The following is a 20,987-nucleotide window of genomic DNA, read 5'->3' as shown; positions in this document are numbered from 1 at the left end:
TCTTTATAACGACTCCTATACTCTTACGAACTCGCCTCTACGGACGAACACCTTACTACTCGGCCCTTTTGTTATACTATGCTACTATGCTATCTAATCTAAAACTGGTCCTGTTATCTTCAACTCTGTATCTGTCTATATTATGCTTATATTCCTATGTTCCCTTTTCGCTCCTCTCCTTGCCCTCTTTACTTTTGTCTCTTTCTCTGCTCTTTATATTCCTCCCGTCTTCCCTATCCCTTCTCTCCTCTCTATACTTTACCCTTCTTGCCTCTACTTTCCTCTGCTCCTTGGATCCCCCCTTTCTTGTTGCTTGCTAATTGTATGTCCCCTCTATTATCTGTTTCTTAACTCTATCCCTCCTGAACTTTGCTTTATTGCTGACTTCTATTTCTGCCCTATTCTTGACCCTTCTGTTTGCTGTATTCCTGACTTTGATTCCTACTCTGACCTTAATCCTTCTCTTTAACCTATCTCTGACCTTTACTGTGTACTAACCCTGGCTCCCCTATACTCTACCTCTATGGGCTGCTAAATGAATCTCCCTCCCTCTCTTTTACTGAAATCCGTTTTTTTACTTTTCCCCCCTTGGTCTTCTATCTGTTTGTATTTCTATTTCTCTCTGTCTACTTTCTTTCTACCTCCCTTTATCTTTAACTACTGTCTACTGTATAAATCTGCTATCTTTGGTATGTGATTCTTTAATTCCCCCTCTCTTGCTGACCTTGCTACCCCTTTTTGGCTGTAATTTTTCTCGGTGTACTCTGCTCTCTTTCTATAACAAATCTTTTACTCTTTCCTATTATCTTAATACTATTCTCTTTCCCTCTGCTTGCCCCCGAATCTGCTTTATTATAACTCCTATACTCTTACTAATTCGCCTTTGTTAACGAACCTCTTACTGTTCTGCCCTTTTGTTCTGCTATGCTATCTAACCCTAAAACTGGCCCTGAAATCTTTAACACTACATCTGTATTATATTCACGCTCTTACATCCCCTTTTTACTTCTTTTTTTTCCCTTCTCTCCGGCCCCTTTCTCTGCTCTTTCCATCCTTCCACTGTTGCCTATACCTTTTGCTGCTCCTTGTATTCCCCCCTTCTTGCTCCTTGCTCATGATTCATCCCCTCTGTTACTCTTTGTCATCTTCCACCTCCTGCTCTCTTGTGCTATTAAATCTTTCTGTGTGAAAAAACATCTGATGCTCTGTTTTCTATTATCCTTTACTACTATACTTCCCTACTCCCTACCCTAAACTGTCGTACTCCTATGTACGGCCCCTACTCGCCCCGCCTTGCCCTGCCTGATCACCCCTCTGCTACGCCCTCTACTGCCTTCTGCCACAACTGGCTTGTCAACCGGCACAACTTGCTTGACTGCACCCCTCCCCATTGGATCATCTGCCCTAACCACTTATATACCTCCTTCTCGCTCGATGCCCACTCCTCTAACCCGTCCGCTCTGCGCATCGCCCTCACCGTCTCCTCGTACACCCTCGACCCCACACCGATCGTTGCGACGGCGAACATCGTAACCATCAACCCTTGGTACTGGCATGAACCGCCCTCGACCTCCGTGAACCGCCCGCCGTCCTCGCCCAACGGCTCCCATCGCCGACACCAACCCTGCGGCAATCCGCAATGGAAACAACTGCTGAAATTCTCCATCATCCGTCCGTCGAACATGGCCTCTTCCATCTGCCTCCTGTACTGCGCCGTCCACCCCCACGCCTGCTCCCCGCGGCCTGGGCAATCGTCTAACGTGTGCCCGTCGCTCTCTCTCCGGCGTATCCCGCAATACGTGCACCGTCCCGCCCACCGCGCCAACTGCTGCTTGAACGTCTCCCCCTCCTCCCCTAACCCTGAACGCTCTGCCCTGGCCTGCCACTGGCGGAACTGCCTGGCTTGCTGACTGGTCTCGAACGCGGCCCTGATCTCTTCGTCTTCTCTGGCTCCATGTCCCTCTCTATCCCCGTCCTTGTCCCTATCCATATCTCCATCCCCGTCGTCTACCCACATCACCTCCGACGCCCTCTGCCGGCATATGTCGCATGCCTCTTCGCCCTCCTCGCACCCTGGACGGTCCACCCGCCCGTCCATGACCTCGTCTAACACAATCCGCCGGCATACCTCTCCCCTGATGTATGTCCTTGTTGACACCTCCCATCCCCCTCCGGCTGCCCTCCCATCTTTCTCTGCCTCCCCTGCCTCCTTCTCCTTCTGCTTCTCCTTCTCCTTCTCCTCCACGGCTGCCCTACTGCATATAACAACCGACCGGCTTGGCTGGCCGTCTCGCCCGGCACGCCCGCTCTCCTGGACGAAATCCCGCAACCGCCGCGGCATGCCCGCGTGGACCACCAACCGCACGTCCGGCACGTCGATGCCTAACCCCAACGCGTTCGTCGCCACGATGACGCCCCCATCGGCGCCGTCGCCCATCCTCCACGCCTCCAACCTCGACGCCTTGTCCTCCGTGCTGCCGATGCTGCTGTGGAACGCTGCGCACCCCAACGCCTCGGCCATCCGCTCGACGCCCTCGATCGTGCTGCTGTACACCACCGCCTTGCCGCGTGGCTGCTGCCGCAACCAATCCCTGACCTCCTGGCAACCGCGCTCCTCGACGGCGCTCAACTCGCCGTCCTCACCCTCCCGACCTGACCCTAACCCTAACCCTGACTCTGCCCGGCGCCTGTGGCTTGCCGCACCACGACCACGACCACGACCCCCACCCCCTGACCCTAACGCAACGACAACAACCCCATACTCGATATTCCTCCGCGTCGTCGCCTCGCGGAACACCCGCACCCGCTCCTGCCGGATCCCCGTCACGGCGAAAAACTCCCGCTCCTCCGCCGGCGGCAACGTCGCCGTCAAACACACCAACTGCGCCCCGAACTCCTGCACCGTCCGCCCCAACGCCCGCAACGCCGGCCGGAACCCCCTCGACCCATCCAACACGACGTGGCACTCGTCCAACACCACCCGGTCCAACTGCTGCCGCCGCTGCAACCGCCCGACGAAATCCCGGAATCCCTGCGTGACGGCCGACTCGGGCGTCACGAACACCACCGTTGCTGCGGCCGTGTTGGCCCGCCCGCCGCCGCGCCACGTTGTCGACGCCAACCCCGACCTCGAACACCGCGCGTCCATGTCGGTGCGCAACGCCACCAACGGCGTCACGACGATCGTCACCCCGTCCGGTGCGCAATACGCCGGCAACATGAACGACAAACTCTTGCCGCCGCCCGTGCCCGTCACCTGCACGATCGGGTCGTCCCCGCGCATGATCGACCGGATGACCCGCTCCTGCTGGCCGCGGAACGCCGCCCGCGGGTCCCCCATCATCTGCCGCAACTGCCCGCCGGCGTTGGCTAACTGCAACCGCGTGAACCGCCGCCGCCGCTGCCCTTCGAACTCCTCGTCCGCCGCCGTCGTCGCCGTCCGCCGCCGCTTGGTGGGTGCCCCGCCGCCCCGGTCCTCCGCCCCGAACCCCAACAACCGGTGCCACTGCCGGCTGACGGCCCGGAACCTGTCCCGCAACGCCGCCGTGCCGAACGGTGCCTCCTGGTACAACCGCCCGTATATCATCCCCGCCACGTGCGTGCCGTGCCCGGCCTGCAAATCCAATGCGCTGTCCTCGACGCCTATGTCGTCGTCGTTGTCGTCGTTGTCGTTGTTTTTGTCGTCTGCCCGTCCGAACGCCTCGTTCAAATACCGGTTGGCGATGGCGACGGCCATGTGCCGCCACCCGCTGATGTTGATCTTGCTGCCGACCAACCGCTCGCTGTGCTGCTGCATGATCCGCCTTGCCTTGTCTGACGTCCACAACCGTTCGTCCGTCCACGGCGCCCGGCCGGGGGTGGCGTTGGCGCTCTCGTCTGTGATGGTGTTGTCACGGGCGTCGTCGTCCTCGGTGTTGTCACGGGCGTCGTTGTCCTTGGTGTTATTGCGGCGCTCGTCGCCCCTGGTGTTATCACGGCTCGCCTCGCCCGCCGCCCTGCCCCTTACAACCACGTCGTCCGCCCATAAAAATGCGCTCTTCCGGTCCGTCTGATGGATGATGCCTCCTACCTGCTGCCAAAACGGCAACACTAACCATAAATACCACACCAACAACTCGCCGACCTCGCGCGGCAAATACCGGTGTATCACCTTGGCCGTCCCCGTCTGGCGGTAATTCTTGTGGTACGACGTGACGAAACATATCATGCCGTCGTGTGCGAACACGTTCCTGACCCCGCCGTTGGCCGTGTTGCTGTGTCTGATGCCTGCTAACTCGGGCGCCCGCGCCGGCTGCCCTGCCACCATGTGCATCAACATCCACAACCGCTCCCGGAACGATTCCAACGCCTGTCTGTATGCCTGCACCGTCCTCTCGCGGTATGGGTGGTGGCTATCGCTGCGGTTGGACGTGACCTCCTCCGCCTGTCCTGCTGCTGCTGCTGCTGCTGCTGCCACTGCCGCCGCCGCCGCCCCTCGCGTTGGGTCTAACCACGCCCGCCGCCGTGCCTCCGACTCTGCGATGCGCCGTGCGATCCACCCCTTCCCCTTGCCCACCCACGCCTCGTTGCGGTCGTCGTGTAAAAACGAATACCCCGGCCGGTCCTGGCTGTGGTCGTCGTGCATGCTGTCCCACCTGATGGCGGGCAACGCTGCTGCTAACGCTGATCGGCCTCCGTACCCATCGCCGTGCCCGTCCCTGTCGGGATCATTATCCCTATCCCCATCCCCGTCCACCACCGCCAACTGCGCCAACAACGTCCGCGCCTCCTGCGCTACCCCGTGGAACATCTCGGCCAACTCGCACACCCGCACCCGCACCCGCCGGAACGATATCCGGTCGCCGCTCCAATCCACCATCCCCGGCGCCACCGTGTTAAACCGGATATGCATCCCGTACGTGCGCGCGTCGTAAATCCAATTCATCGCCCTGGGCTCGTCGTCCGGCCGCCCGGGCATCCGCGTCATGAACCGCCGCACCTTGTCGCGCACCAAATGGAACACGCTGCTGGCCTCTTCGTACGCCGCCTCGGCCCCTTTGGTCGCCGTCAACGCCACCACCTCGTCCTTCCGCTCCAACCACGCCTGGTACACGACGAACATCTTGGCCACCTTGATCACGGCTGAATAATTCGTCGTGTACTCCGTCGCCTGGTGCCACCCGCCGTCCTCGCGGATGCCCAACACCGCCAACGCGCCGATCATCGCGCTCTCCTTTTGGCTCTGCTTGTACGGGTCCTCGATGATGGCGATGATGGCGTCCAAACACATCCTCTCGACCTCCTCCGCCTGCGCGGCCTGCCTGCTGCCGACATCCGCCTCGACACGGCTGGTGAACGCATCCCACAACGACCCCTGACGCATGGTGAACCGATACGGCGGCCGCTCGCGCTCCGGCCACTCGTCCATGCGGAACCATATGCTCACCATCTTACGCCAAACCTCCTTGTACCGCTGCCACGTGTCGTCCTCCATGCGGTTGTCGAATGGCCGCACCGGCTTCTGGCCGATCTCCTTCCGCTCCGCCTCGAACAACACGTCGTGCCCGACCTTGTGCGGTGCTGCTGTTGCGCATGCCTTGTCGGCGACGCTGTTGAACACGGCCCATATGGCCTCTAACGTCTCCTCGCCATCCTCAATTGGTCGCGTGGCCTCCTGTAACTGCGTCTTGTTCAACCCTTCCAAATCCCTCGTCCACCCGACGCGGTACAACCACCCGTTCGGCTCCAACTTTTCGTCCACTGTACTGACCTCCTCGCGCGCGTCGGCCTCGAACCGCTTCTCTTGGTTCTCGTGCAACGTGACGAACCACGCCGTGTCGTCCGTCCCCGGCCCCGATGGCTCGCTTTGAACGGCCACCCCTAACCCCCGCCCGACCTCGAACCATCCGCTTGCGGCCCGTGTTAAAAAAAAACGCTGGCATGGCACGCCTGTTGTCCACGGCAAATCTCTGACTGCCGTGGCTTTCTTGCGCACATTGCCCCCCTTCTGCCAATCATTCGCCCACCGGTGTTCTGCCCGGCAATGCTCCTGCATGTTTCGCACGCGGCGGCACACATAACGGCATGCGTGGCAACGCAAACCGTCCGCCCGGGGCGGTGCGATATGGGCAACTGGCTCGACCGTGGGGTCTGGGTATTGAAACGACTGCAAATCGGCCTGGCTGCGGATGATGCCGGGAATATCGCCGACTAATCCGGCGACCTTGCTCCTGGCCTCGGTGGGGATTGACCGATGGTTATTCCGCAAATGCGCCGTGGCTTCGTTGGCTAATACGGCGTACTGACATAATGTGCATATCAAAATGGAATACTGCGTGTTGTGGACGAATGGCTCCATCTTTGGCATGTATTGGTTACTTTCTTCTATCTACTGTTTATGACTGGTTCCTCCTGTCCTCTCTTTATAAACTCACCTTCCTGCCCCTTAATTCCATATACTTTCTCCTTGATCTACTTTCCTCCCTGCCTACGTTCCATCGCTCGGTCGGGCTTTCTGGCCTGGCTGATGGTCCTGTTATATAATTGGCTGGTTAATGCGGGGATTCGGACGACATCACAAAAACATCTACTACCCTATTCACCTATTTCTGGACTCATATCACGGAATAAAACACTGAGAACTGGGTTCCTATAATTATACCGATTGTGGCTTTAATTGCATGCTACTTTTACCTATTTTACTACGGAAAATCTCAACGGCTTCCACCTTGCTGTGAACAACGGTTTCCGCCCTTGTCTCAACGGACCCACCTAATTCCATGGTGGGGCGTTCAATGGCTTCCGACGTCAGCCATCGTGGACGTGATGTTAGGTAAGATGCTAAAGCTTATAGTAAGCTATAGTAGGTATACTTTTTAGGAGTACTTATTTTTTAGCGCTATTTTAAGGGTTCTACTTATTAGAAAGTTATAAGCCTTAAAGGTTATAGTAGTTAAGTATATATTATAATAGCCTATTTAGTACCTTTTAGTATGCTAATTAACTATATATAGATAATCTAATGCTTATATAAGAATTATTAGCTATAGGGGGGTTTAAAGTTAGAAAAACCTATCTATAGAAAGGTTAACTTAGAAGTAAAATTATAATATAAATATATGAAATTTAGGCGTTTCTAAGGCGTTTAAAAGTAGTTTTTACCTCCTTTATAGCTTAGCTATAGGGGGAGAAATCCTTAGATTACCTTATTAAAAACTTAGTTAGATAATTTTTTAAGGGTATTTAGGAATCCTTTAGGAGTATTTATTCTATAGAAAGGTTAGAGTGCTAAAGGTTATAAAAGGCTATAAGACTTATTATTTAGGAGTACTTATTTTATAGAAAGTTAGGGTGCTAAAGGTTATAGAAAGCTATAGGTATAACTATTTAGAGGTACTTATTTTTTAGTTACTACTTTAGGGGTTTAACCTATTAAGAGGTTTTAAGCTTTTACTATTAAGGTAGTTAAATATATACTATAATAACTTATTTTAGACTATTTAGCGCCCTAAATAACTATATATAGATAATCTAATGCTTATATAAGAATTAGCGCTTATAAGGAGGCTTAAAGTTAGAAAACTTTATCTATAGAAAGGTTAACTTAGAGTGAGAATTATAGCGTTAATCTATAAAATTTATAACTTTTTTAGGCTTCTAAACGTAATATTTACCTTCTCTTTAGCTTTATTATAGATAGAGGAATCCTTAAATTACTTTACTAAAAACCTATTTAGATGATTTTTTAGGGGTATTTATTCTATAGAAGGTTAAGGTGCTAAAAGTTATAGAAGGCTATAGGTATTATTATTTAGAGGTACTTATTCTATAGAAAGGTAAGGCGCTAAAAGTTATAGAAAGCTATAGGTATTACTATTTAGAAGTATTTATTCTATAGAAAGGTAGGCGCTAAAAGTTATAAAAAGCTATAAGTATTACTATTTAGAGGTACTTATTCTATAGAAGGGTAGAGCGCTAAAAGTTATAGAAGGCTATAAGTATTACTATTTAGAAGTATTTATTCTATAGAAAGGTAAGGCGCTAAAGGTTATAAAAAGCTATAAATATTACTATTTAGGGGTATTTATTTTATAGAAGGGTAGGGCGCTAAAGGTTATAGAAAGCTATAAGTATTACTATTTAGAGGTACTTATTTTATAGAAAGGTAAGGCGCTAAAAGTTATAAAAAGTTATAGGAGTTACTATTTAGGAGTATTTATTTTCTAGTAATATTATAGAAGTTTAACTTACTAAGAGGTTTTAAGCTTTTACTGCTAAGGTAGCTAAGTATATACTATAATAACTTATTTTAGACTATTTAGCACTTTAATTAACTATATATAGATAATCTAGCCTTTATATAAGAATTAATACTTATAGGGAGACTTAAAGTTAGAAAACCTTATTTATAGAAAGGTTAACTTAGAGTTAAAATTATAGCGTAAATCTATAAAATTTACGCCTTTTTTAGGCTTCTAAACGTAGTTTTTACCTCCTTTATAGCTTAGCTATAGAGGGAGGAATCCTTAGATTACTTTACTAAAAACCTAGTTAGACTATTTTTTAGGAGTATTTATTCTTTAGGAGGCTAGAGTACTAAAGGTTATAGTAGCCTATAGGTATTACTATTTAGAAGTATTTATTTTATAGAAAGCTAGAACGCTAAAGGTTATAGAAGCCTTTAGGTATTAATATTTATAGTTAGGGAGTTTTTAGTATACTACTTATTTAAAAAGGAACCTAACTTCTATTAGTATAATAGTTAAGTATATACTATAATAGCTTATTTTAGACCTTTTAGCGCTTAGAATAACCTTATATATATAATCTAGTGCTTATATAAAAACCTAAGGCTATAAGAGGTTTAAAAGTTAGAAAACCTTAGCGTTAAATAAGGTAAGTAAGGGCTAGAATTATATAGTAAATATAGAAAATTTATACTTTTTTAAGGCTTCTAAACGCTGTTTTTACCCTCTTTATAGCCTAGCTATAAACTAAGTAACCCTTAGATTACCTTTTAGGTAGTATAGTTTAACTATCTTTTAGAAGTATTTAGGAATCCTTTAGAGGTACTTAGTAATAATTAACTTAAATCTAGGGGTATATATGCAGGCGTTAGCAGTAAAAATCCTAAAAAATATATAATAGAGGTGCTATAATGAGGTAGTTCTAATAAGCTAAGCTATATACTAGCGTAATATACTATTAATAAGATATCTTTAGTTTTATTTAAACCTAGCTTATAGTAGGAGAGAGCTTAAGATACCTCTATATAGTTTACTAATTAGTATATAAAAGTAGCTTAAGTTACTAGCTTAATAACCTTAAATACACTATAGCCTTTATTTTATACTAAGCTGTTTATATAGCTATAGCACTTTAGCTTAGCTATATATAGTTTTTCTCTATACTAAAGTGGCTATAAGTATATTTTTTTATTTTCTTATATAAATCTGATTTATTTAGGCTAGAAATCCTAAGTAGAACCTTAATTAGTAAGGTTTATACTAAAAAAGCGTTAGTAGGCCTTTAAAAAGGATAAAGCTTTTAAAAAGCTGCTTATTTATAGATACCTAACTATAATAGGAAAACTAATTTAATAGGTAATACTACTTTAGTAACCTTAGCTATATAGTATAGTATAGTACTAAAGGGGCGCTAGAGGGGTCTATAAAAGAGGTAGCTAAGGTTACTATTAACGCTTTAGTATTACTTTTAGGGGAGGTGTCTACTTATAGCTTTAAGGTTATAAGCTTTTTAGAGGCTAAGAAATAGCTTACTAAGGGGGGTATCTACTAAGGCTTAGCTATTTTTAGCTTCTTAATAGTTAGTTAGACTTACTAAACACCTTAAGTAAGGTATTATAGATAGTACTTATAGCTAGTGAGGACTAAGGTTTAAAACCTAGCTAGAGGGGTAGTAGCTTTAATATTAAGACTTTATAAATATTAGACTACTTAAATATTTCCTTCTATTTAATTATATATATATAAGTATAAAAATATATCTTATAGGAAGGTTATAATAAGCTAATAAGGTGTTTATTTAGAATATAGATTAACTTAAAATAAATAGAGATTAAGAAAATATATATAAAGAGCTTATTATAATACTTATAGATAAAATTAAAGATAGCTATAAGTTAGATTTCTAGCTTTTTAGGGTAGTATAAAAGCTTAGTATTAAGAGATAGTAGGTTTCTTAAAGCTGCTGAGGTAGTAAAGTTAATTTTATATTAATCTTTCTAATTTCTCTTATAATAGGCTAGCTATAAAAAGAGTAAGTATAATACTACTACCTCCTCTTCTAATTAACTTAAGTGAAACTAAAGAGTCTAAAGTTAAAGAGGTAGAGGATAAAAAGTTAAGAGGTAAAAAGCTAAACCCTAACTAAGTCTAAAGTAATATAGCTTAGTAGAGATAGGTATTATAATAATATCTTAACCTCCTCTTATTTTTAGTAAATATATTACTAATATTAAGTTAAAATATAATACTATTAACACCTTTTTATTAAGCTATTTAGGCTATAACTATAGTTTAGTTTATAATTTATTAGACTAGCTTTAATAGGAGGATAATTTCTTACTATATTACTAAATAGCTATAATTAGTAGCTAGAAAGATAGAGAACTACTTAATTTATACTCTATTTCCTAAAGAATAAACTTAAATAGTACTAATACTTATTAAGCTAAAAACTTACTTTAAAGTAATAAAGAGAACTAAGTAGCTCTTATACTATATATCCTTAATAAGTAAGCTTTTATAGAGAAATAAGTTTTCTCTATAATAAGTATATTATATAATACTAAGATATAAGAAAGTACTTTTATAGTATACTTTTTAGGAGTAGTTAACTACTAATAAGATATTTTAAACTACCTCTATAATAAAGCTTAATATAAAGTAAATATTAACCTAAATATATATATATACTTCTATTACTTCTTATAGTTTATAAAGGAGTAGCTTAAAGTTAATATTACTATACTAAAAAATTAGCTATTCCTCTTTACTATAAGGGAGGATAGTAAGGCTTAATTAGTAGGAAATAAGGCTAATAATAGCTTTTAGGTCTTATTAGCCTTCTTTTACTTTTAGATCTTAAGAGGCTATAGTAATAAGTATAGTAGCTACTTTAACTAATATCTTAGTAAAAATATAGAAATAAAGAAAAGCTGAGGCTATATTAAAATATTTCTTTAGTAGCTTAAAATAGAAGAGATAGACTACTAAAAGCTTATAAAGAAAACTAAAAAAAAACTAAAAAAAAACTAATAAACCTATAAATATAAAAAAAAAAAAGAAAAGGGAAGAAGAAGTAGAAATTCTTATATAAATAGCCTTAAGACTTAGTAATAAAGTAGGAGGAATAAAAGTTTAAGTGTTATAAACTATACTAAGCCTAATTACTAATAAATATATAATAAATTTAATAAGTTAGTACTCTATCTTATTTTTCTATAAATATTAGCCTTTCTTACTACTTACTTTTATTTTAATTTAAAGTATAAACGCTTAAATAAAACTAAATAAGTTAGTATAAGAAAGGTTAAAGTTTTAATAACTTACTAGCTAGCTACTACTTATTAGTTTAAATAAAATAAGCAGTAAAATATTAATCTTAAGAAGCTATTTATAGTAACTTAAGAACTTAGCTAATATTTAACTAAGTTATTAACTTAGTCCTTTTAACTTTAAAGTAGGAGGTTAAAATAAAAGTAAAATAGACTTCTCTACTATTTATTTCCTTAAACCTAAGTAATCTATTTAGCTTTTAAGTATTAAAGAGGAATAGAAAGCCTAAAACTTAACTAATAAAACTAACTAAAATTACTTAATAACTAGTTAATATTTTATAACTTTAAATATATATATTAAGCTTAATAAAACTAATTAGGGGCTAATAATTATTATAAGCTCTATTAGCTACTTAATTAAGAGTAAGTAAGCCTTAAGTATTATTACTTCTTAAAAGATTAGCATTTTAGCTAATACTACTAAAGCTTTTACCTCTAACTCTACCTCTCTTATAGAGGTAGAAGAGGAGATAGCTTTAAGCTAGCTTATAAAGAGCAGCTTTTAGTATAATATATAGTATTAGCTTAATAATAGTAAAGCTTATAAAGTACTAATAGAGATATTTAGTATAAAGATAGGCTTTTTATTTTACTTATTAAGCAACTTAAGCTTTAAAGAGTTAAGATAACCTCCTTAAAGGATACTATACTAAAATAAGCATTATACTTAGAACTAACTATAGAGATAGAATAGTAGTATTATAAATAGTAAAGCTAAAGAGATATTAGAAAGTAAGGTTTATAATAAGTAATATATCTTAGTATAGTACTTATAGTTTATAAGTAAGTATTTACTAAGTAGATTAATAAAGCTTTAAAAAAGGTTAATCTATTAAGAAGCTATATTATTAAAATATAATAAGTTAAAGCTTAGCTAGAAAGTAGAAATTTAGCCCTCTCTTCTTACTACTTTAGTAATAAGATACTAACTTTAGCTAAGCTTACTTCTATTTATTAGCTTAAGTTCTAAAAGCTTTATTTTAAATATAGAAATATATTTAAACTAAGTATCTATAAACTACTTAGCCTCTTTTTTAGAAGTAGTTTTAAGGTACTTATAGTAGAAAGTAAGACGCTTAGCTAAAAGAAGTAGTAATATTTAAGGCTTAAAACTTAATACCTTTATAGCTAAGCTTAAGGAGTTAAAGAATACTATTAGTAAAAGTAACTTATTACTAAGGAGTTAGCTATATTTATATCTTATTATACTTAGTAGGGATATTATTCCTACTAAATAGTAAGTATTTAAAGCTAAGCTAATACTAATAAGAACTAAAGTTAGCTTAATATCTTACTTATTTTTATAAAATCTATAGCTATAAGTTATAACTAGAGGGTTAGGTATAATTAGTAAGCTACTCTATTTAGTATAGAGTTTAAAGGGGACTATTAGCTTAGAAGTCTTAATAAGGTTTCCTTTTAAAGCTACTTAATAGAGGTATTATAGCTATAAAGATAGGAAACTAAATAAGATTATAGCTAGCTAAGAGGACTATTAGTATTAATAGCTATATTATAGCTTATAAGGTTACTATCTAAATGCTAAGGCTAATAGTAGTAAGGCGTTATACTAGCTAAAGCCCCTTAATAGCTTATTAAACTCTTAGTAAGTAAGAACTATAGCTCTCTTAAAAATAAGATATATATACCTCTAGAGTAGTTAGGACTTAATCTTATAAGTAGGACTTAAACTATATAAGCTAATAAAGCTTAAGATACTAAACTAACTAAGAAGATAGAGCGTAAAATATAGTATTATATTACTAAGGGGGGAATAAAGAGAACTAAAAAAGATAAAAAAAAGAGGGGGTAGAAGATAAGTAGCCTTATTAATAAGAAGTAAGGTAAGGTAAGTATAAGTATATATTATTATATATAGTTATACTATTATAGCTACTATAATTAATACTTTATTTTATTTAGTATTAAATACTACTACTTATTTTACTTATTAATAATATAGTAGAGCTATAAAAAGTATTATCTTTAGGTATTATATTAGCTTTAGCTAGCATTCCTTAAGGCTATTATAATAAAGTATAGTGTAGTATCTATCTTTAGCGCCTTTTTATTATTATAATAAGTATTATTAAGAGAAAATAGTATTAAGTAGCTATAGCTATAATATCCCTTATACTTTAAGGTTATTAAGAAATATCTAGCTATTACCTTTATTAATACTTTAGCTAGTAAGAGAGCTTAGCTATAATATAAAGTATTAAACTAGTTTACTTTAGTAATACTATACTTTTAAGACTACTTTAAACTTATTCTTTCTACTAAGTAAGGCTTTCTAACTAGCTCTTTACTTAGCTTAAATAAGCTCTTATATTTCTAACCTTTAAGGAGGCTAGCTAATAAAGACCTTAAGTAGCTACTCTTATAACTTAAGCTAACTAAACTGCTAATAAGCTGCTATTTAGTAAGTAGGAGGTTAAAGTAAATAGAGTAGTATGTTATAGTTAGCTTTCTAATAGTAAGGTCTGCTAATAGAAGCTAGGGATTAATACGTTCTAATAGTATACTAAGTTATAGTCTAAGTTAAAAGTTATAAGCTATAGTAGATTAGATCTTTAGAGACTAAGGTGATTAATCTTAGGCTTAATAAGTTATTTATAATAAAAGTAAGCTAAGAGTATCCTAAAGATAAATACTAAGTTAATTACTAAAGAGCTATAGAAGTCTAACTATAAGCTAAGCTTAAGGTTATACTATATATAAGTCTAATTCTAAATATATTCCTTTATACTTTAGGTCGTTTTAAATTATTCTAATCTAAAACGATTATTTAGCCCCTAAGTTATATTAAATTATATTAATCTAATATAATTATTATCTTATTATTATATAACTTATACTATAGTTTTTCTATTCTTAAGTAAGTCCCTACTATTCCTATAATCTAGCAGTATAAATATCCTATCCTAGCTACTTAATACCTAAGTAGGTTAGTTAACTATTATCTATATATAATAAGTTATAATATTAGGTCCTCTCTCTAAAGGTCTTATCTTTAAGACCTAATATAAGTAGGTTATTAATCCTAAGTTAGGGTCTTATTAATTATACTTCCTAATTTACTTATAATGCTAATATTATATTAGGTTATATTTAGAAATTAAATTCTTATAAAACTTATTATATTTAGATTTAGCATAACTATAAGGCTCTTAATGCTCTAGTTAATTACTATAGTTATAATATAATACCTTATTCCCCTTATTTTTAGTATAACTAAATGTATAAAATAGATCTTACTAACTTAAAGCGTTATAATAAATATATAAAGTAAGGTTTCTTAAACTATAATAATAGTGATATAGTAAATACTTATAGGTATTTTAGCACTTTAGTTTTTTCTAGTGTTATTAATTTATTATAGTAGTGAATTATTATTTTAATAAGTAAAAGAAAGTAGAGTAAGAAGAAGAAGAAGCTGAGGAGGTATTAGAGGTATTATAAACTTAGCTTACTACTACTTTAGGTTATTTATTTTATCTTTAGAGATAGAAAAAGTTCTTAAAAGAGTATAGTTTAGATTTAATTTATTAAAGAATATAGTTTATAGATAAATAGGAGGCTAAAGAGTATACTTTAGAAGCTTAAGAGTCCTAAGTAATAGAGGATTTATTACTATAAAGTACTTAGAATAAGTTAGATTAGTTTTCTCTAAGTATTAAGGTAGTTAATTTAAATATCTCTCTAAATATAAGTTCTTCTGAGGTTTCTTAACTAGCTTTAAATATTCCTAAGTAGATAAATAGTTTTCCTTACTGCAGTTAATCTGCTTTAATAAGTAGTTTAGTAAAGTAATATAAATATTTAATTTATTTATATTTAGTATTCTTTTAGATTAATATAATAAGTGTTAATATAACTTCTTATTCTTAGTATTATTACTAGTAGATTATAAGTTCTTCTACTATATTAGTGATATTTTTAGCTAGTTCCTATATATTATCTTTATATTTATATCCTTTCTATTTAATAAGGTATTAATATCTTTTTAGTTCCTTAAGATAATTAATAATTTATTTAACTTTATATTCTAGTTTATTATCTTCTATAATAATAATATTATTTATTTATAATCTATATAATATTAGTTTAAGAAGTAAGATATAGAATATTAAGTAATACTTTATAGTTTCTAAGAATCTAAGTTTATAGTTAACTAGTGAAATTACTTATAAAATTTTAAAAAGTCTAAGTTTTTTATAGTTAAGTTTATTGTTTAGTTATTTTATTTTAATATTTTGCTATATAAGGTAGGTGCTATCTCCCTCTTTTAAGGTTAGTCCTTTAATCCTTTATTTATTACTGAATTTTATTATCCTTTATTATATAAATTTAAGTTCTTTATATATATTTTCCTAGATATCCTTAATTTATTATATAGAGGTGATAGCTTTAACTACTACTAAGCTTAGTTATAGTTCTTTATAAGTAGTAGGTTTAAATCTATAGTTAAAATAGAAGGGGGATTTCTTAATACTTTCTCTAATTATACTATTATAAGTAAACTAAGCTATTAGTAGTAATATAACTTAATTATTTTAGTTATAATTAATATAAGCGTAGAGATATATTTTGAGGATTTAGTTAATTTATTCTATTTATTTATTAGTTTATAGGTGAAATACAGTAGATATTACTTATTTAATACTAAGTTATAATATAATTAACTTTTAGAATTTAGAAGTAAATATCTTATCTCTATTTAATATAATTTCCTTAAGTGTTTTATAATTAGTAATAATATATTTAAGAAATATATAAGTATATTCTTTAGTATTACTTAATTCTTTATATAAGATAAAGTAGGTATATTTTATAAGTTAATTTATAATAATAAGAATGCTATTATAGTATACTCTTATAAGGGGTTCTTAAGACTTTAATAACTTAATAATAAAGTTAAGTAATATAGATTATTAAGCAGTTTATAGTATAAGTAAAAGTTATAGTATATTATAAAGTTAATATTAAGTAGGTTTACTTTTAAAGTAAACTTTATAATTCTTAATTACTTTTACTATATATTCTTTAGTAACCTTTTCTCTATATTACTATTATAGTTATTTCTAAGTTTTTATAATTCCTTAGTAACTATATATAAGTTAAGCATAGAACTTTATAATTACTTTATTATCTAATTTACTAAGTAAGCTAATATTAAATTATCTAACTATTATTAAGAGTTTAGTTACTAGTATTAAGTCTCTATTATTATTTCCTTTAAGAATCACTTAGGTTTCTTTAGGTATTAAGACGTTATAATTTAGTTATTAGCTAAAAGTATTAGCTTTATTATTATCTAATCCTTTTTAATAGATAATTTAGAAGTTAAATTTAGAAAGAAATTCTAACTATCTAACTTATTATTTATTTAACACCTTAGAGGTAGTAAAGTATAAGAGGTTCTTATAGTTTAAGTATATAAGTACTTTATAAATTATTCCTAAGAGTTTAGGTTTTTATTCTTTAAAAGTTTTAATTATTACTATAAGTTCTTTATTATAGATTTAATAGTTAAACTTAAGTCTATAGAGTTTCTAAGAGAAAAAAATATATAAGTATAGCTTTCTTTTTAAGTCTTATTATAATAACTACGCTTTAAAGGTATAATTTAAGGAGTTTAGTTCTACTTTAAACTACTTAGTGAGGTTTAGTATTATTAAGATTAGTTTACTACTAATAAGGTCTTTAATTTTCTAAAAAGCTATTTATTAAGGTTCCTCTTATATAAAAGAAGTATCTTTATAGCTAAGGTTAGTAAGGGCTATATTAATCTTACTATAACTTTTAATAAATTTTTAATAAAAATTAATAAAACTTAAGAATCCTTAGATTTCTTTAAAGTTCTTAAGTTCTAGCTATTCTTTAATAGCTTTAATCTTATTTTTTAATATTTAAACTTCTCTAAGAGTAATAGTAAATCTAAGATATTCTACTTTTTAGGTATAAAATTTACTTTTCTTAAGTTCTACTAAAAGCTTAGCTTCTTAAAGAGCTTATAAGATATAGTAAATATTCTCTTTATATTTCTCTAATATTAATAAGAATATAAGGATATTATCTAAATAGATAATTATATAAATATTAATATATTTATATAAAACTGAATTAATTATGTTTTAGAATATTATAGAGGTATTAATAAGATTAAAAAGCATAATAAGGTACTTAAAATATCCTTTTTAGGTCCTAAAGGCTATCTTTTATTCTTCTCTTTATTTTATTCTAATTAGGTTATAAGCCTCTTTAAAGTTAAAAGCTATAAATTAGTTAGTTCTATAGAGAAATCTCTTTATTTTATTAATAAGTAGTAATAAGTAGTAATTCTTAACTATTATTTTATTAAATATATAATAGTTAATATATAGTTATAATTTTCTATTTTTCTTTAGTATAAATAAGATTAAGCTTCTTATTAGTAATATTAAAGGTTTAATATATCCTTTCTTAAGATTTTCTTTAAGGTATTTATTTAGAGCTTCTATTTCTATAAGATTAAAGCTATAGATTTTATTAAATTATAGTTTTTTTCCTTTTTTAAGAGGGATTTTATAGTTAAAGCTTATATATTTAGGTAGTTTAGTTTCTAACTTAGCTATAAAGAGTTTTTTATAAACTCTATATTCTTCTAAGATAGATAGAAGTAGATTATTCTTAAGATCCTCTATTATCTATTATTATAATATAACTTCTTTTACTTTAAAGTAGTAGATATACTATTTTACTATTTCTTACTATATTAGTTTATTTAAAGCTTACTTTCTATAAAGCTATTTAGTAACTAAACTATTATAATCCTACTAAAGTTAGCCTTTACTTTAATCTATTTATAAGTTATTTATTTATAGCTAAAGTAATCTTAATATTATGTTATATATCTTTATATTAATAATATTAAATTAGATTCTTTCTTTTTAATCTAAGTAACTTATTTTAAGGGGCGTAGTCTTATTATAAATAATACCTCCTTTATACTTAAATTCTTCTCCCTCTACTATATATAAGAGGTATAGTTATTTTTTTCCTCCCTATTATATTTCTAGCTTATTAATAGCTTAAAAGGTAATAAAATTTATTTTAGCTCTACTATTAATTAGTATAAATACTATTTATTTATTAATAGTAACTTTAAGTTCTAAGTTCTTCTTATATCTTTATAATATTTAATAAATAGATCTTTTCCTTATTACCTATTATAATCTATTATTAGTAAGTAAGTCTAGTTTTTTAACTACTCTAATTATCTTAAGTAAGTAATTTATTTTCCTTTTTATACTACCTTAATAAAGCTATTCTTATAAATTCTAACTTATAGGGGTCTTAGTCTATTTTTTATAATTCTCTATATATAAGCTTTATCTTAATAATAGACTTAGTATTTATTACGCTAGTATTTATCCTATTTTATATTATTATTATATTAGCATCTTATAGGGAATTATAAGCTTAATTAAAAAGTAGCAATCCTTCTATTAAAAGCTATTATAGTCTATTTAATTATAATATATATAATATAGATATTCTTAATAGGTTTATTATTAAGTTTTTTAAAGTAGAATTAATAATTATACTTATCTCTTATATATTCTTTATACTTATTATAGAAGCACTAAGGCTAAAAGAAGGTTTAATATTATTAATAATTACTTTATAGAGTAGGATAATCTTCTATATATAGCTAGAAAGTATAATCTTAGTTTTATTAATCTACTAAAGTACTATAGAAATAGCACTATTATTTATCTTAAAGTATATTAATCTCTTAATACTTTAAGAGTTACTTAATTTTATTTTCTTAGTTATTAGATTCTTCTCTAGAGCTAAAGTTATTTATACTAAGAGTGAAACTATAAGTAATCTCTACTTAAGTATATTATTAAATAATATTATAAGGTTTATCTAAGTTATAAAGTAAACTTTTACTTTCTCTAAAAATCTAATTATTAGTTATACTAAGGAGTTATTATTCTATTAGTAGGTTATATTAATATTTTAGTTCTTCCTCTAACTCTTCTTATTAGTATAGTTATATCTATCTAATATCCTCTTATTAGATTATTTCTATTTCTTTTTAGATTTATTATTCCTTATAGTAGAGTTATTAAGAAGTTATATATAAAGTAACTAGCTTTAATTATTAGATTTATAGTCTTTTATTAAGTAGTTTAGCTAGTTTCTTAATAATTCTACTATTACTAGAATATATTATTACTAAAGTCTTAAAATAAATATTAAAGATAGTTATATTATATCTAGATTATCTAAGGTTACTATCCTTTAGATAGTATCCTAATATTTACTTATCTTTAAAGTAGATTTAATATTTATTATTATAATATCTAGTTTATAACTAAGATATATATAAAGCTTTTATAATTATATTAACTTATTAAAGTTACTCTACTATTAATCTCTAGGGGAGCTTCTTAAGTTATTTATAATCTCTAGTAATATATCTTTATTTATTATAGTTATAGCATTTAAGGTTCTAAGGTTTCTTATTATTAAGTTTAATTATTATACTGAGGTTTATAGGTCTACTATATTATCTATAAGTAATACTTTAGTAAGTATTATTCTAGTTATTATATAGTTTATTATTATTCTACTAGTTATTAAACTTATATTAAGGTTACTATTAGTATTTATATCCTATATTAAAATTTAGTCTTTTTTTTCCTTTTTCTTTATAGCGTTTAAAAAGTTAGTTATTAATCTTAATAGTATATTTAATATAATCCCTAAAACTAAGGGGTTTATTAACCTTAGCTATTTCATCTTTAATATTATCCTTAAGTCCTTAATAGAAAGTAAAAACTTTACTCTTATTAATTATATTAAGTTAAGAAGTAATTTTTTAGAACTTAGCTATATAGAGAGAAGTAGACTTAGTTTATCTAAAATAAGCTAAGTTATACTTAGTTTATCTCTTTTTATTAAGTTCTAAGAAAAGTAATTAGAGAGCTTTAATATATCTTATAAAACTAAAGAAGATATCTTTAACTTCTTAGCTATATTTTTTAATAAAGTTATTAAGCTATTCCTACTAGAGGGGTTTAAATTAAGCTAAGGCTTATCCTCTAAAGAAAGTAGCTATATATACTACTTATTTAGTTTTATTTTAAAAGGTACTTATATAGAAAACTTAGTAAGTTTATATCTAAATTAGGTATCCCTTAAGTTATCCTAAAGTCTTATTAAAAGTAATAAGAGAGTTAAGCTTAAGTTATTCTTATCCTTTAATTAAAGCTAAGATAATATTAGTAGTAGTTTAGAGAGTAGTAACTTCTTTTTCTAGGTTTTAGTTCTTATAAGCTTATTCTTAGAGTTTACTAAAAGCTATAGTATTCTAATTAAATATTTTATATATTACCTTAAAGTTATTATTAATTTTATTAAGCTAGTATTT

The 20,987-nt window shown here is 34.2% G+C and overlaps 1 protein-coding gene across 1 annotated transcript; it reads right to left on the bottom strand.

Moving 5' to 3' along the window:
- Window positions 1-1,306: 1,306 nt before the first annotated feature.
- Window positions 1,307-6,337, bottom strand: CGCS363_v015019 (Bloom syndrome protein-like protein; the record flags this gene model as incomplete). The annotated part of the gene is made up of 2 exons (XM_036646868.1): window positions 1,307-5,888; window positions 5,940-6,337. The coding sequence occupies 2 exons, from the start codon at window positions 6,335-6,337 to the stop codon at window positions 1,307-1,309; spliced, it is 4,980 nt and encodes a 1,659-aa protein (XP_036488248.1).
- Between the last annotated feature and the right edge of the window lie 14,650 nt (window positions 6,338-20,987).

Source organism: Colletotrichum siamense (genome assembly GCF_013390195.1).
Source record: "Colletotrichum siamense strain Cg363 chromosome Unknown KSG_Cg363_contig10, whole genome shotgun sequence".
NCBI classification, from domain to species: Eukaryota; Fungi; Ascomycota; class Sordariomycetes; order Glomerellales; family Glomerellaceae; genus Colletotrichum; species Colletotrichum siamense.
Note: the sequence above shows the minus strand (reverse complement) of the source record. Positions and strands in the feature narration are given on the sequence as shown.